General features: G+C 33.2%; 2 protein-coding genes across 5 annotated transcripts; both read left to right on the top strand.

Moving 5' to 3' along the window:
• The first annotated feature begins 400 nt into the window (after positions 1-400).
• pimr175 (Pim proto-oncogene, serine/threonine kinase, related 175) lies at positions 401-6,806 on the top strand. 2 transcript variants are annotated; one of them, XM_017351721.4, is made up of 8 exons: positions 401-2,615; positions 3,331-3,393; positions 3,494-3,588; positions 3,679-3,729; positions 4,241-4,619; positions 4,715-4,891; positions 5,244-5,332; positions 6,371-6,806. In XM_017351721.4, the coding sequence occupies exons 1-8, from the start codon at positions 2,108-2,110 to the stop codon at positions 6,380-6,382; spliced, it is 1,374 nt and encodes a 457-aa protein (XP_017207210.2). In that variant the 5' UTR covers positions 401-2,107; the 3' UTR covers positions 6,383-6,806. The 2 variants fall into 2 exon arrangements, with proteins under 2 accessions (XP_017207210.2, XP_068070578.1); XM_068214477.2 differs by lacking the exon at positions 6,371-6,806 and having other exon boundaries at positions 403-2,615; positions 5,244-5,338.
• Positions 6,807-8,781: 1,975 nt separating this feature from the next.
• LOC110438059 (serine/threonine-protein kinase pim-2-like) lies at positions 8,782-14,978 on the top strand. 3 transcript variants are annotated; one of them, XM_073928217.1, is made up of 8 exons: positions 8,782-10,996; positions 11,712-11,774; positions 11,874-11,968; positions 12,059-12,109; positions 12,623-13,001; positions 13,095-13,271; positions 13,622-13,710; positions 14,749-14,978. In XM_073928217.1, exons 1-8 carry the CDS (start codon positions 10,330-10,332, stop codon positions 14,758-14,760), a joined length of 1,533 nt encoding a protein of 510 aa, XP_073784318.1. In that variant the 5' UTR covers positions 8,782-10,329; the 3' UTR covers positions 14,761-14,978. The 3 variants fall into 3 exon arrangements, with proteins under 3 accessions (XP_073784318.1, XP_068070775.1, XP_073784319.1); XM_068214674.2 differs by lacking the exon at positions 14,749-14,978 and having other exon boundaries at positions 13,622-13,794; XM_073928218.1 differs by lacking the exons at positions 11,712-11,774; positions 11,874-11,968 and having other exon boundaries at positions 8,962-10,996; positions 14,749-14,972.
• The last annotated feature ends 2,266 nt before the right edge of the window (positions 14,979-17,244 follow it).

The raw sequence follows: 17,244 nt of genomic DNA on the forward strand, positions 1-17,244 counted from the left end.
ACAATTTAAATATTATTTACAACCAGCCAAATTGGCTAGTGGAGGTGTCTGTCTAACCCGCCAAAGCTGAAATCAATATTTCAAATTAATATACGTATGAACTCGATTCCCGCATAAACACCCACATTTACACACATACATATAAACTTGCAGCATGCAAACACACCAACACACTCGCATATACATATAGATCCTTGCAAATACACCCACAACAACACACGCACATACACAAACTCACTGCAAACAAACTCAATGTGTATATATATATATATATATATATATATATATATATATATATATATATATATATATATATATATATATATATATATATATATATATATATATATATATATATATATATGAGTCTGTTTGATATTACGGAAAGAGAAGAGCATACATGAACAGACATTGACCTAAATAAACACGCAGCAAGTCTTACAGATTACAGGTTATAACTACACTGTTTTAACTTTTCTGTTTAAACTTATATTAACCAAACTGACTAAAATATGAAGTTAAACTTTGAAACACTGAAAAAAAATGTAGTTGGAACATAATTAACTTATTTAAATAAGTTAAAGTAACATAAAACAATTGTAGTCATGATTTTTTGTCAAGTGTTCTTATTTTAGCATAAGGGTTTTAGGCAAACATCATTTTGTTGTCTAATATGATGACATTCAAATAATAAGTATATAAGTGCTTGTGTGTCCTAAATATTTGTAATATTTCGTACTTTTGAGTCACAATATACAGCTATAAAAATAAAATTACATAAAATTGCTGCTGATTTTGTTGATTTTGCTGCTGATTTAAGTAAAATTAGCTGAAGCAACTCAATTCTTGAGATTTTTTGGAGATAACTCAATTTGTTCAATCCACTTAAATTTGTTACATTAACTTAGTCGATTGGTGTTGGGATGGCATGAATAAATTATGTGGAACCCTGCATTTGGGAATTAGAGATTCTCCATTTCTCTGGGTTTATTAGTTATGGGTTTGGGGAAGCTGTTATTAGTTTTATTCTATAAAGGACTGATACAATTTCTTCCCAATTTCAAATAAAAACATTGTCATTTAGAGCATTTTTAAGTTGGTCAAAATAACAAAAGTTTTTATTTGATGTACTTAATGTGTCCTAAGCTATTGATTTCTTAACTTTAAATAAGCTAAACTTTTATAAACACGTCTAAAACTTACTTCTACTTACATTTTAAATTGATTTATGCTAAAATGGCTACATAGTTATATTAAATTGGGAAGAAATTTGATCAGAACTGTGTAGAATGAAACAAAAACTTATGTTTTACTCAAGCTGAGATTTTTTTTCCATGTCTGTACATCAGAATCTATTAAATAGACTTAGCAGTCAAAGCAAGACAAAGACATACACATTTTCTTGGATATTTCCTTACAAAATGTCACATTTTGCAAGAATTTTTCAGAGATTTGTAACAAAATGTGCAGTAAATCAAAGAATTAAAGTTTTTCCACTGCTTCTTTGCTGAATTTAATTATTCATAATGTCATTAGAAATTGATAACCAAGAAATAAGAGTACGAAAATAAAGACACTCTGTTGGTTCACCTTGATAATTTGGACCTCACTAAAAATGAATATACAAAAAAAGGGACGTATACATTCATATTTATGTATATGTATAATTTTTTTCCTTACAAGTCACAAAAAGTGAGTCATTTTCTTCTTTTACCATTAATAACAACACAAACAGCAGCATGTATATGAGGCTGCTGCAATTTATTTGCCCAATATAATACAATTGTCACATTATTGACATCTGATGTACTCCTCCATGCAGATTTCTTAACAACTTTAGCCTGTAAGCAACCCTTTGCTGCATTTACAAACCACTATAAACACAAAACAGCAAAGTATCACATTCATTTCAAACTTGGAAAGATTAAAACATTTGAAAAATAACAACAGCCCAAAGCATTCCATATTAGAATTCTTAGAATGCGCCTGGATGACATCATCGCCTGACATTCTACTACTTGCTTTTGTGGGTTGTAGTTTTGGCATTTTGAGTTGCAGATTGATCGGTTTACTATTAACAGTTTGTTATTAGAAAACATTTGTCATCATGAAGTCTGATCACAGTCCCTGTGTACTACTCAAGTACACCCCCAACATGCCAGAGAACCATCTTCATGTTTCTAATGAGCCGCATGTTGAGGTTGGAAAGATAGGGAGAAGGGAGAAAAAGAGAATCTCCTGGAAGTGGCCAGTCCTCCACCGCAAAACTGGAAAATACGACCTTGTCCAGGCTGCGAAGGACTACCAGTTTGAAGCTGAGGTAAATCAGAAAGTTTCTTGTCAGCCCACTGAAACACCCGTTGGGCCTGATGAGGTTACTGAAGGGAGAAAGGTAAAAAAGGGCTTCTGGAAGTGGCCAGTCTTCTGTCGCAAAACTAGAACATACGACCTCGTCCAGGCCACAAAGGACTACCATGAAGCCATGTTAAATCAAAAAGTTTCTAGTCAGCCCATTGAAACACCCGTTGGGCTTGATGAAGTTGCTGAAGCGAGAAAGGAAAAAAAGGGCTTCTGGAAGAGACTCACTCATCTCTTCACTTCGAAGTCTAGTAGAGGTAAAATCACACTCACAAGTGGTTATGATACAAGTTTTGTTTAACAGCCAAAAATCTAATCAAGTAATAATTTATAACTGTCTTGTATATACCATTTCAATGTATTAATGTCATTGGCCCGTGAACAATTCCTGCTTGATGTCAAACTATTTCATAACCTTAACAAAAGGCAAATCCAATCATAACTTAACGTTAAAACAGCCATCACAGCAATATTTATCAATATGTGGACATTTTTGTATTCTCGGAAGCTGTGGAAATTAAAAATGTAAAACAGGATATATGTTAGAACCACTGTTAATGTTTACATCCCTCAAAATAGAAATGTGATATATGAAAATATATGCAAATTACAAATATGACATACAAGTTAATCATAGCCATATATGTTAAATGATTGCAAAAATGGTCGTTTATGTATGTTTTTTCAACCTTTTGCATTATAAATACGTACATATGTACAAAAATAAGTAGCAAAAAATAAGCAAATATGTAATATGTACAAATATATTTGCTATAATTATATTTGTATGTGTTTATTTGTGGCTACACACACACACACACACACAGTATATCAAATTTACATATATCAGATTTCTGTGTGGGATGAAATTAAAATAAGTCTCTATATGTGACTTTACATTCATAGACTAAATAAAAAATCTGTATTATATAAAGTGCTATTTACATAACGGTGACTTGATTCATATTACAGCTTCTGCTTTAGAGGACCATGTCCCTGCTGCTGAGCAGCTAGAGGAGGACGTCACAGAAAATGGTAAGATAAGAATTGTTATTAGTATTACAAACGTGAAAAGAAATATATATATATCTAAAATTGTACATTATACTGACTACAGTTGTTTATTTATTACCAGACATCATTTTAAGGCAATACAAAATTGGTGACAAGCTGGGCAAAGGTGGATTCGGCTCAGTCTACAAAGCCACACGCCGCAGGGATGGACTTGAGGTGCTTTCACTAACAGAACATTTCTTTATCATTGCTTTATTTAAAACTTCTACCACATGCTAACTGCTAATTCTTTGCTTTATTGATCAGGTTGCTGTGAAATATGCTGTAAAGTCACCGATGATGAAGGAAATGAAGGTGGTGAGTAGTCCAGAAACAATTCAATGTCATGATTTGATTTGATTCTAGATTTGATTTTCTTAGCATGGGACAAAATGGGATTAAAGACATTATATAGTAAATGAAAACATGTCCTTTTAGTAAGTACGTAAGCAAGTAAAGTAAGGCTTTTGTGTTGCTGTGTGCTTTCCATTTGAAATTAGAGGTAACCACTGTAATTGAATCATGATCTAAACAAAGATGACAGCACACATGAAGAACGAGCAGCTTACATTCAAACTAGACTTTATAATGTAGAAATTAAAACAGAAGTGAAAACAAAATGGTTTTGTGAAACTATTGGCCTACTACATAAAACATCTGAAGAAAGAAAAGTAGATCAGCTAAAGACTCCATTTACAACTGTATTTAGATAAATCCACTTGATTAGTTTGTTTCAGAGCCTTATATGTATGCTAATGTCAGATTACTATTGAGTTTTCATTAAGAGAGCTTTAGGAAACCATCTAATTGTCATCATTTCTCTCTTTAGCCTGGTTATGTAAAACCCCTCCCGACAGAAATTGCCCTGGCAATCATGGCCAACAATGGTCCCTACGTCCCCGAGATAATCAAACTCATAGACTGGGAGGACAACGATGACCACTACATTATAATCATGGAGCGACCCACACCTTGTATGGACTTGCTTCGCTTCTTAAACCACAAGAACAAACCTCTTGATGAGAAGATGGGACGCCATATAATGTGGCAGGCCATTCATGCTGCGAGCGTTTGCTTTGATCGCGGTGTCTTCCATCGGGACATAAAACTTGAAAACCTCCTGGTGAATCCAGACACTTTGGAGGTAAAGCTAATAGACTTCGGCTGTGGTTCGACCGTAAAGAGATCCGGCTACAAAGTCTTCTGTGGTAAGTGTTATGAACTTTGTTGTCATAAAAACCACACACTAAAGATTCTGTTTAAATATATAAACCATTGGATGATATCTTTTTTTTTTTTCTAGGCACAAGAGAATATTTCCCTCCGGAGTATGAAATGTATGGCAGGTACCATGCACAGCCGGCGACTGTTTGGTCTCTAGGGATCGTCCTGTTTGCAATGATGTGTGGGGCTTTACCTAGTATCTCCGACCACTCCTTGATCAGGGACTATCGTTGGACTAGCCCTGATCTGTCAAAAGGTGAGAGCTTCATCAAAGTGTAAAGAGAGCAGGTCTTATAACTATTTTTGACGTACGAGCGAGTGCAACCATTGTAATCTATCTGATAATGTAATGTAATCTGATTTTAAGACGTTATAAACTGCTTGCTATGCTGGTTAATGTTGCACACCGACATCGTCTTATTATATCATTCTACTTTTTATGTACAGTCATGAACACGCTTGTTTGTAGAGCGAGCAGTTTGACTGTTAATGATTCCTAGTCATTTCTCCCGTATGCAACTAAATAGGAAATACTAAGGCACTTCGGCATTGTAGAATAAGGTCTATAAACTATTAACCTTAAACATCCCATTCTTCTTTCTGCACAGAATGCTGCCGGATGATCTGCGGTTGTCTGCAGCCAGACCCAGATGAGAGACTCGCTCTGCAGCAGATGCATCTCCATAACTGGTTTAAGGTATGAAGCCTTTTCATTTTTGTTGATCATCTTAAGCAGAAGTGTCCAAACTAGAGTCGGCATGCCAAAGTTGGCCCCTTGGTAACTTGATTTGCCCTTTGATTTCGCCCAACATCCCATCTGAGAAGAGAGTGAGAATGACAACAAAAATGCAAACTGAATGCAAAGTAAATGATTCGATGAAATGTTATATTAAATATAAATAGTCACTCAATAAATAGAGGAACACATCGGTGATGCACATCAAGGCAAAAAACAGGTGCAGCTTGACTAGTGTAACTCCATTTGGTTATAAATAGGATTGTTTTTACTGTACGAATAAATACTGCATTAGTTAATATAAATCAATGCTCTCTAGTTTTGTTTAAATGTTGAATGACTTAGGAAATCACCAATAGCAACTTTAATGTAATGAGTTTTGTATACTTTGGTCCAACAAGCTCAATCAAGACTGGTTTTTGGCCCTTCATGAAAAAATTTGGACACCGCTGATCTTAAGTCTTAAAGCATTACCTTACCCTAAAAAATAGAAAATTCTGTTATTAATTACTCACCCTCATGTTGTTCCAACCCACTGAGACTTTCATCTTCAGAACACAAATTAAGATATCAGGGGAGCTCAACCCCGTTCCTGGAGATCTACCTTCCTGCAGATTTCAGTTGCAACTCATATCAAACACACCTGCCTGTAATTATCAAGTGTTGTTCAGGTACTAATTAATTGCTTCAGGTGTGCTTGATCAGAGTTGGAGCTGAACTCTGGAGGAAGGTAGATCTTCAGGAACACGGTTGAGCACCTCTGTCTTAAATCAAAAAAAGTAAAATTTTTTAAACAATGGATGTGACTTTTACTCTAATCATATAAGGGTCCAAGAACATATTTGTAAGCCTACAAAAAAAATACAGAAGATAAGCAAAAGTCTCAGGGGATTGGAATGAGTGATTAAAAGCGGGGTTTTCATTTGTGGGTGTACTAAACCTTTAAACTGTGTACAAAATGTAATGCATTTAGACAAATAACACTGATTTATGTTTCAGGTCATGGAGTAAGAGAGGAGAAACAACTCGGCGACCCCAGCACACCTGAGGACTGCTGAATTGAATTGCTCTTTGTATTGTATTGTTGCCTTGTCAACTTCTTTAATAATGCAGGGCAAATGAATGTATTGTTAATATATTATTATTATACACATATGCAAATGCACTATATATGTCATGTGTGTGTCTTTTATACTGGTGAATTATTAAACATTATAAAATCAACATCATTTCCTTGTTTTTATTTATTGTGACCAGTTACTGATTGTACACTGATTTCATACTTTTTTTCTTACAGGTTTCACCTTTTTAAAAGACTTTTTAAGACATTTTAAGACCATTTTGAATGAAATTTTAGACTCATAAAGCGCTAAAGACTAAGGTTTTTTTTCAAATTACCCAGATGGAAAAAATATTTATTTGACCTCTCTCTCTCAAAAAATAAAATAAAAATAAATAAAATTGTAATACTAATAATACATTATTAATGAACAATTAAAATATTTTTTTATTTTATTTCTTAGCTAAATATTTTAAATAATTTGTAAAAAACAAGCAAGCTCTACTTGTATCCATACAGTTTTTTCCCCAACATAAACTTCTATAAAACTTCTAAACTTCCTTATGTCTATAGCTGTATATTTTGACTATCAACTTTCTTCCCCTTTCTGATGCTCGGTTTGAACGGCAGCAGTCCGTCTGGGCCATGTCTGCATGCCTAAATGCATTGAGTTGCTGCCATGTGATTGGGTGATCAGAAATTTGTGTTAACGAGCAGTTGGACAGGTGTACCTAATAAAGTGGCCGGTGAGTGTATGTAGAACACACAAACACTTATAGACTTAATATTTGACTGTCATTACTTCAGACAACCAAATGATGTTTGCTAAAATAATACACTTTAATCACTTGACAAAAAAAGAATAATTTTTTTTATTTAGTTAATCATGTTACAAATACATTTTTAAACTCATTTTATAAAGTTAGTCAGGTTTTAACTAAATATTTTGAGTTCAACAAAGTTTAACTTTGTAACAATTTTAGTCAGTTTGAGTTGAGATGACTAGAAAAGTTCAATTGATTCAACTGAAAAACTTTCAAGCAGCAAAAATTATGACCCATAGATGTTAGAAATGCAATAGATTTAAGAGCTAATTAATAGTTTGAGTGAACAATTTTATGTTCACTATTTTCTATTATTTTAACTTAAGATTTGGAACAAATACCCAAATTGAATGTTCCAAAATATACAAGAATAGGCTCAGAAACAAGCTTTCCCTAAATATATGTTAGTCTTAAGTGTTCTACAGACAGCAAAATGCCAGAAGTGCACGTAGGATGTCACTGGCAGAAATCAGCCATACATGTTCTTTTGAGTGCCCTTAAGTGTTCAAAACACTGCTAACAGTGATCTTCCCTCTCAAAGGTGATGATGAAGATGAAAAATACAGTCATGATCACTTTTAAATGAACATGCTGTGATTTAATTTGTCAAAGATAAGGCTATTGTGTGCGAGATACCACATGACGAATGCTAGGAGGAGCTGATTTATAATGTAAAGCATATATATATATATATATATATATATATATATATATATATATATATATATATATATATATATATATATATATATATATATATATATATATATATAATATAAACACCCAAATAACACTCAAATAACACTCGCGCAAACATACAAAATAAAATTCACGAATCAGGTTATTACAAGATTCCTGCTCCCTACTGGACATAAGTGTGTATCGTAACCCATGACGAATGATGACACCAATAATAAAACAAACATAAAAAACTAATATTAAACAAACAGTATTTATTCCAAATAATTACTTATGCAACCTTATATTTATTAAACCCATAGCTTTCTAATAATTTAATTGCATAATAAACCTTTCATTTTGCTGGAGCATTCCTTAGCATTATCTTTTTATATTTTTTATGATTACCATAATCTATTTTCATTATTAAACAGATGTAATTCCTCGATTACTTGCATTATTTCTGTTTCCTGTGTATGTGGGTGTATGCATGCGTGAAGTTTTTATGTATCTGCACAAGTTTCATATATGTTGTTTTGAACATTCCAATAGTGTAGGTGTATATGCACGTGTTTTATGAGTGTGTTGATAAGCGAAGTTTGATTTAAATTCTACACAGCGCCTCATAGAAAACAATATATATATTTACTACAGACTGTTAAAAAAATAAAATAAATAAATAAATTAAAATATATATATATATATATATATATATATATATATATATATATATATATATATATATATATATATATATATATATTTTTTTTTTACTCATATAGGAGTACAGCAACTAAATTTTAAATACAAACAACTTATATTAATCAAACTGACTAAAATATGAAGTTAAACTTTGAAAAACTGAAAAAAAATGTAGTTGGAATATAATTAACTTATTTAAATAAGTTAAAGTAACATAAAACAATTGTAGTCAACAGTTGTTGTCGTTTTTTTGTCTAATATGATGACATTTAAATAATAAGTATATAAGTGCTTGTGTGTCCTAAATATTTGTAATATTTCGAACTTTTGAGTCACAATATACAGCTATAAAAATAAAATTACATAAAATTGCTGCTGATTTTGTTGATTTTGCTGCTGATTTAAGTAAAATTAGCTGAAGCAACTCAATTCTTGAGATTTTTTGGAGATAACTCAATTTGTCCAATCCACTTAAATTTGTTACATTAACTTAGTCGATTGGTGTTGGGATGGCATGAATAAATTATGTGGAACTCTGCATTTGGGAATTAGAGATTCTCCATTTCTCTGGGTTTATTAGTTATGGGTTTGGGGGAAGCTGTTATTAGTTTTATTCTATAAAGGACTGATACAATTTCTTCCCAATTTCAAATAAAAACATTGTCATTTAGAGCATTTTTAAGTTAGTCAAAATAACAAAAGTTTTTATTTGATGTACTTAATGTGTCCTAAGCTATTGATTTCTTAACTTTAAATAAGCTAAACTTTTATAAACACGTCTAAAACTTACTTCTACTTACATTTTAAATTGATTTATGCTAAAATGGCTACATAGTTATATTAAATTGAGAAGAAATTTGATCAGAACTGTGTAGAATGAAACAAAAACTTATGTTTTACTCAAGCTGAGATTTTTTTTCCATGTCTGTACATCAGAATCTATTAAATAGACTTAGCAGTCAAAGCAAGACAAAGACATACACATTTTCTTGGATATTTCCTTACAAAATGTCACATTTTGCAAGAATTTTTCAGAGATTTGTAACAAAATGTGCAGTAAATCAAAGAATTAAAGTTTTTCCACTGCTTCTTTGCTAAATTTATTTATTCATAATGTCATTAGAAATTGATAACCAAGAAATAAGAGTACGAAAATAAAGACACTCTGTTGGTTCACCTTGATAATTTGGACCTCACTAAAAATGAATATACAAAAAAAGGGACGTATACATTCATATTTATGTATATGTATAATTTTTTTCCTTACAAGTCACCAAAAGTGAGTCATTTTCTTCTTTTACCATTAATAACAACACAAACAGCAGCATGTATATGAGGCTGCTGCAATTTATTTGCCCAATATAATACAATTGTCACATTATTGACATCTGATGTACTCCTCCATGCAGATTTCTTAACAATTTTAGCCTGTAAGCAACCCTTTGCTGCATTTACAAACCACTATAAACACAAAACAGCAAAGTATCACATTCATTTCAAACTTGGAAAGATTAAAACATTTGAAAAATAACAACAGCCCAAAGCATTCCATATTAGAATTCTTAGAATGCGCCTGGATGACATCATCGCCTGACATTCTACTACTTGCTTTTGTGGGTTGTAGTTTTGGCATTTTGAGTTGCAGATTGATCGGTTTACTATTAACAGTTTGTTATTAGAAAACATTTGTCATCATGAAGTCTGATCACAGTCCCTGTGTACTACTCAAGTACACCCCCAACATGCCAGAGAACCATCTTCATGTTTCTAATGAGTCGCATGTTGAGGTTGGAAAGATAGGGAGAAAGAAGAAAAAGAGAAGCTCCTGGAAGCTCCTCCATCGCAAAACTGGAAAATACGACCTTGTCCAGGCTGCGAAGGACTACCAGTATGAAGCTGAGGTAAATCAGAAAGTTTCTTGTCAGCCCACTGAAACACCCGTTGGGCCTGATGAGGTTACTGAAGGGAGAAAGGTAAAAAAGGGCTTCTGGAAGTGGCCAGTCTTCTGTCGCAAAACTAGAACATACGACCTCGTCCAGGCCACAAAGGACTACCATGAAGCCATGTTAAATCAAAAAGTTTCTAGTCAGCCCATTGAAACACCCGTTGGGCTTGATGAGGTTGCTGAAGAGAGAAAGGAAAAAAGGGGCTTCTGGAAGTGGCCTGACTTCCTTTGCAAATCTAGAACATACGACCTCGTCCAGGCTACGAAGGACTACCATGAAGCCATGTTGAAGCAGAAAGTTTCATGTCAGCCCATTGAAACAACCATTGGGCCTGATGAGGTTACTGAAGCAAGAAAGGAAAAAAAGGGCTTCTGGAAGAGACTCACTCATCTCTTCACTTCGAAGTCTAGTAGAGGTAAAATCACACTCACAAGTGGTTATGATACAAGTATTGTTTAACAGCCAAAAATCTAATCAAGTAACAATTTATAACTGGTCTTGTGTATACCATTTCAATGTATTAATGTCATTGGCCCGTGAACAATTCCTGCTTGATGTCAAACTATTTCATAACCTTAACAAAAGGCAAATCCAATCATAACTTAACGTTAAAACAGCCATCACAGCAATATTTATCAATATGTGGACATTTTTGTAGTCTCGGAAGTTGTGGAAATTAAAAATGTAAAACAGGATATATGTTAGAACCACTGTTAATGTTTACATTCCTCAAAATGGTCTATAGAAATGTGATATATGAAAATATATGCAAATTACAAATATGACATACAAGTTAATCATAGCCATATATGTTAAATTATTGCAAAAATGGTCGTTTATGTATGTTTTTTCAACCTTTTGCATTATAAATACGTACATATGTACAAAAATAAGTAGCAAAAAATAAGCAAATATGTAATATGTACAAATATATTTGCTATAATTATATTTGTATGTGTTTATTTGTGGCTACACACACACACAGTATATCAAATTTACATATATCAGATTTCTGTGTGGGATGAAATTAAAATAAGTCTCTATATGTGACTTTACATTCATAGACTAATTAAAAAATCTGTATTATATAAAGTGCTATTTACATAACGGTGACTTGATTCATATTACAGCTTCTGCTTTAGAGGACCATGTCCCTGCTGCTGAGCAGCTAGAGGAGGACGTCACAGAAAATGGTAAGATAAGAATTGTTATTAGTATTATAAACGTGAAAAAAAATAATATATATCTAAAATTGTACATCATACTGACTACAGTTGTTTATTTATTACCAGACATCATTTTAAGGCAATACAAAATTGGTGACAAGCTGGGCAAAGGTGGATTCGGCTCAGTCTACAAAGCCACACGCCGCAGGGATGGACTTGAGGTGCTTTCACTAACAAAACATTTCTTTATCATTGCTTTATTTAAAACTTCTACCACATGCTAACTGCTAATTCTTTGCTTTATTGATCAGGTTGCTGTGAAATATGCTGTAAAGTCACCGATGATGAAGGAAATGAAGGTGGTGAGTAGTCCAGAAACAATTCAATGTCATGATTTGATTTGATTCTAGATTTGATTTTCTTAGCATGGGACAAAATGGGATTGAAGACATTATATAGTAAATGAAAACATGTCCTTTTAGTAAGTACATACGCAAGTAAAGTAAGGCTTTTGTGTTGCTGTGTGCTTTCCATTTGAAATTAGAGGTAACCACTGTAATTGAATCATGATCTAAACAAAGATGACAGCACACATGAAGATTGAGCAGCTTACATTTAAACTAGACTTTATTGTGTAGAAATTAAAACAGAAGTGAAAACAAAATGGTTTTGTGAAACTATTGGTCTACTACATAAAACATCTGAAGAAAAAAAAAAGTAGATCAGCTAAAGACTCCATTTACAACAGTATTTAGATAAATCCACTTGATTAGTTTGTTTCAGAGCCTTATATGTATGCTAATGTCAGATTACTATTGAGTTTTCATTAAGAGAGCTTTAGGAAACCATCTAATTGTCATCATTTCTCTCTTTAGCCTGGTTATGTAAAACCCCTCCCTACAGAAATTGCCCTGGCAATCATGGCCAACAATGGTCCCTACGTCCCCGAGATAATCAAACTCATAGACTGGGAGGACAACGATGACCACTACATTATAATCATGGAGCGACCAACACCTTGTATGGACTTGCTTCGCTTCTTAAACCACAAGAACAAACCTCTTGATGAGAAGATGGGACGCCATATAATGTGGCAGGCCATTCATGCTGCGAGCGTTTGCTTTGATCGCGGTGTCTTCCATCGGGACATAAAACTTGAAAACCTCCTGGTGAATCCAGACACTTTGGAGGTAAAGCTAATAGACTTCGGCTGTGGTTCGACCGTAAAGAGATCCGGCTACAAAATCTTCTGTGGTAAGTGTTATGAACTTTGTTGTCATAAAAACCACACACTAAAGATTCTGTTTAAATATATAAACCATTGGATGATATCTTTTTTTTTTCTAGGCACAAGAGAATATTTCCCTCCGGAGTATGAAATGTATGGCAGGTACCATGCACAGCCGGCGACTGTTTGGTCTCTAGGGATCGTCCTGTTTGCAATGATGTGTGGGGCTTTACCTAGTATCTCCGACCACTCCTTGATCAGGAACTATCGTTGGACTAGCCCTGATCTGTCAAAAGGTGAGAGCTTCATCAAAGTGTAAAGAGAGCAGTTCTTATAACTATTTTTGACGTACGAGCGAGTGCAACCATTGTAATCTATCTGATAATGTAATGTAATCTGATTTTAAGACGTTATAAACTGCTTGCTATGGTGGTTAATGTTGCACACCGACATCGTCTTATTATCATTCTACTTTTTATGTACAGTCATGAACACGCTTGTTTGTAGAGCGAGCAGTTTGACTGTTAATGATTCCTACTCATTTCTCCCGTAGGCAACTAAATCGGAAATACTAAGGCACTTCGGCATTGTAAAATAAGGTCTATAAACTATTAACCTTAAACATCCCATTCTTCTTTCTGCACAGAATGCTGCCGGATGATCTGCGGTTGTCTGCAGCCAGACCCAGATGAGAGACTCGCACTGCAGCAGATGCATCTCCATAACTGGTTTAAGGTATGAAGCCTTTTCATTTTTGTTGATCATCTTAAGCAGAAGTGTCCAAACTAGAGTCGGCAGGCCAAAGTTGGCCCCTTGGTAACTTGATTTGCCCTTTGATTTCGCCCAACATCCCATCTGAGAAGAGAGTGAGAATGACAACAAAAATGCAAACTGAATGCAAAGTAAATGATTCGATGAAATGTTATATTAAATATAAATAGTCACTCAATAAATAGAGGAAGACATCGGTGATGCACATCAAGGCAAAAAATAGGTGCAGCTTGACTAGTGTAACTCCATTTGGTTATAAATAGGATTGTTTTTACTGTACGAATATATACTCCATTAGTTAATATAAATCAATGCTCTCTAGTTTTGTTTAAATGTTGAATGACTTAGGAAATCACCAATAGCAACTTTAATGTAATGAGTTTTGTATACTTTGGTCCAACAAGCTCAATCAAGACTGGTTTTTGGCCCTTCATGAAAAAAGTTTGGACACCGCTGATCTTAAGTCTTAAAGCATTACCTTACCCCACAAAATAGAAAATTCTGTTATTAATTACTCACCCTCATGTTGTTCCAACCCACTGAGACTTTCATCTTCAGAACACAAATTAAGATATCAGGAAAGCTCAACCCCGTTCCTGGAGATCTACCTTCCTGCAGATTTCAGTTGCAACTCATATCAAACACACCTGCCTGTAATTATCAAGTGTTGTTCAGGTACTAATTAATTGCTTCAGGTGTGCTTGATCAGAGTTGGAGCTGAACTCTGGAGGAAGGTAGATCTCCAGGAACACGGTTGAGCACCTCTGTCTTAAATCAAAAAAAAGAAATTTTTTAAAACAATGGATGTGACTTTTACTCTAATCATATAAGGGTCCAAGAACATATTTGTAAGCCTACAAAAAAATACAGAAGATAAGCAAAAGTCTCAGGGGATTGGAATGAGTGATTAAAAGCGGGGTTTTCATTTGTGGGTGTACTAAACCTTTAAACTGTGTACAAAATGTAATGCATTTAGACAAATAACACTGATTTATGTTTCAGGTCATGGAGTAAGAGAGGAGAAACAACTCGGCGATCCCAGCACACCTGAGGACTGCTGAATTGAATTGCTCTTTGTATTTTATTGTTGCCTTGTCAACTTCTTTAATAATGCAGGGCAAATGAATGTATTGTTAATATATTATTATTATACACATATGCAAATGCACTATATATGTCATGTGTGTGTCTTTTATACTGGTGAATTATTAAACATTATAAAATCAACATCATTTCCTTGTTTTTATTTATTATGTGACCAGTTACTGATTTTACAATGATTTCATACTTTTTTTCTTACAGGTTTCACCTTTTTAAAAGACTTTTTAAGACATTTTAAGATCATTTTGAATGAAATTTTAGACTCATAAAGCGCTAAAGACTAAGGTTTTTTTTCAAATTACCCAGATGGAAAAAATATTTATTTGACCTCTCTCTCAAAAAAAAAAAAAATAAATAAATAAATAAATAAAATTTTAATACTAATAAGACATTATTAATGAACAATTAAAATATTTTTTATTTTATTTCTTAGCTAAATATTTTAAATAATTTGTAAAAAACAAGCCAGCTCTACTTGTATCCATACAGTTTTTTCCCCAACATAAACTTCTATAAAACTTCTAAACTTCCTTATGTCTATAGCTGTATATTTTGAATATCAACTTTCTTCCCCTTTCTGATGCTCGGTTTGAACGGCAGCAGTCCGTCTGGGCCATGTCTGCAAGCCTAAATGCATTGAGTTGCTGCCATGTGATTGGGTGATCAGAAATTCGTGTTAACGAGCAGTTGGACAGGTGTACCTAATAAAGTGGCCGGTGAGTGTATGTAGGACACACAAACACTTATAGACTTAATATTTGACTGTCATCACTTCAGACAACCAAATGATGTTTGCTAAAATAATACACTTTAAAAACTTGACAAAAAAAGAATAATTTTTTTTATTTAGTTAATCATGTTACAAATACATTTTTAAACTCATTTTATAAAGTTAGTCAGGTTTCAACTAAATATTTTGAGTTCAACAAAGTTTAACTTTGTAACAATTTTAGTCAGTTTGAGTTGAGATGACTAGAAAAGTTCATTATTTAATTAAAAATTATGACCCATAGATGTTAGAAATGCAATAGATTTAAGAGCTAATTAATAGTTTGAGTGAACAATTTTATGTTCACTATTTTCTATTATTTTAACTTAAGATTTGGAACAAATACCCAAATTGAATGTTCCAAAATATACAAGAATAGGCTCAGAAACAAGCTTTCCCTAAATATATGTTAGTCTTAAGTGTTCTACAGACAGCAAAATGCCAGAAGTGCACGTAGGATGTCACTGGCAGAAATCAGCCATACATGTTCTTTTGAGTGCCCTTAAGTGTTCAAAACACTGCCAACAGTGATCTTCCCTCTCAAAGGTGATGATGAAGATGAAAAATACAGCTATGATCACTTTTAAATGAACATGCTGTGATTTAATTTGTCAAAGATAAGGCTATTGTGTGCGATATACCACATGACGAATGCTAGGAGGAGCTGATTTATAATGTAAAGCATATATATATATAATATAAACACCCAAATAACACTCAAATAACACTCGCGCAAACATACAAAATAAAATTCACGAATCAGGTTATTACAAGATTCCTGCTCCCTACTGGACATAAGTGTGTATCGTGACCCATGACGAATGATGACACCAATAATAAAACAAACATAAAAAACTAATATTAAACAAACAGTATTTATTCCAAATAATTACTTATGCAACCTTATATTTATTAAACCCATAGCTTTCTAATAATTTAATTGCATAATAAACCTTTCATTTGCTGGAGCATTCCTTAGCATTATCTTTTTATATTTTTTATGATTACCATAATCTATTTTCATTATTAAACAGATGTAATTCCTCGATTACTTGCATTATTTCTGTTTCCTAAGCTTTGCAATAACATAGATTGATGACAAATAATGATCTTGTTCATTTATGCTCAAAGGACTTTTAAGTTGAAATTGACCTACTTCCTTTTAATGTGAAATAACTTCCGTTTGCACTGAGAATTCATGCATAAACTCATATGAAATCACTTGCATATATGTATATACACAACTAGCTGTATATATGATTGTGAATTTTATTTTGAATGGTTGCGTGAGTGTTACTTGGGTGTTTATGCACACATCGAGTTTACATTAATATGTGAGAGTTTATGGTGGGTGCATATGCACTGATCAAGTTTATATGTATATGCGAGTGTGTACAGGTGTGTTTGCATGCTGAAGTTTATATGTATGTGCGTGTGTTAATGTGGGTGTTTATGCAAGGATTGAGTTTATATGTATGTGCGTGTGTATGTGGGTGTATGCATGCGTGAAGTTTATATGTATCTGCGCAAGTTTCATATATGTTGTTTTGAACATTCCAATAGTGTAGGTGTATATGCACGTGTTTTATGAGTGTGTTGATAAGCGAAGTTTGATTTAAATTCTACAC

Source organism: Danio rerio, chromosome 17 (genome assembly GCF_049306965.1).
Source record: "Danio rerio strain Tuebingen ecotype United States chromosome 17, GRCz12tu, whole genome shotgun sequence".
NCBI classification, from domain to species: Eukaryota; Metazoa; Chordata; class Actinopteri; order Cypriniformes; family Danionidae; genus Danio; species Danio rerio.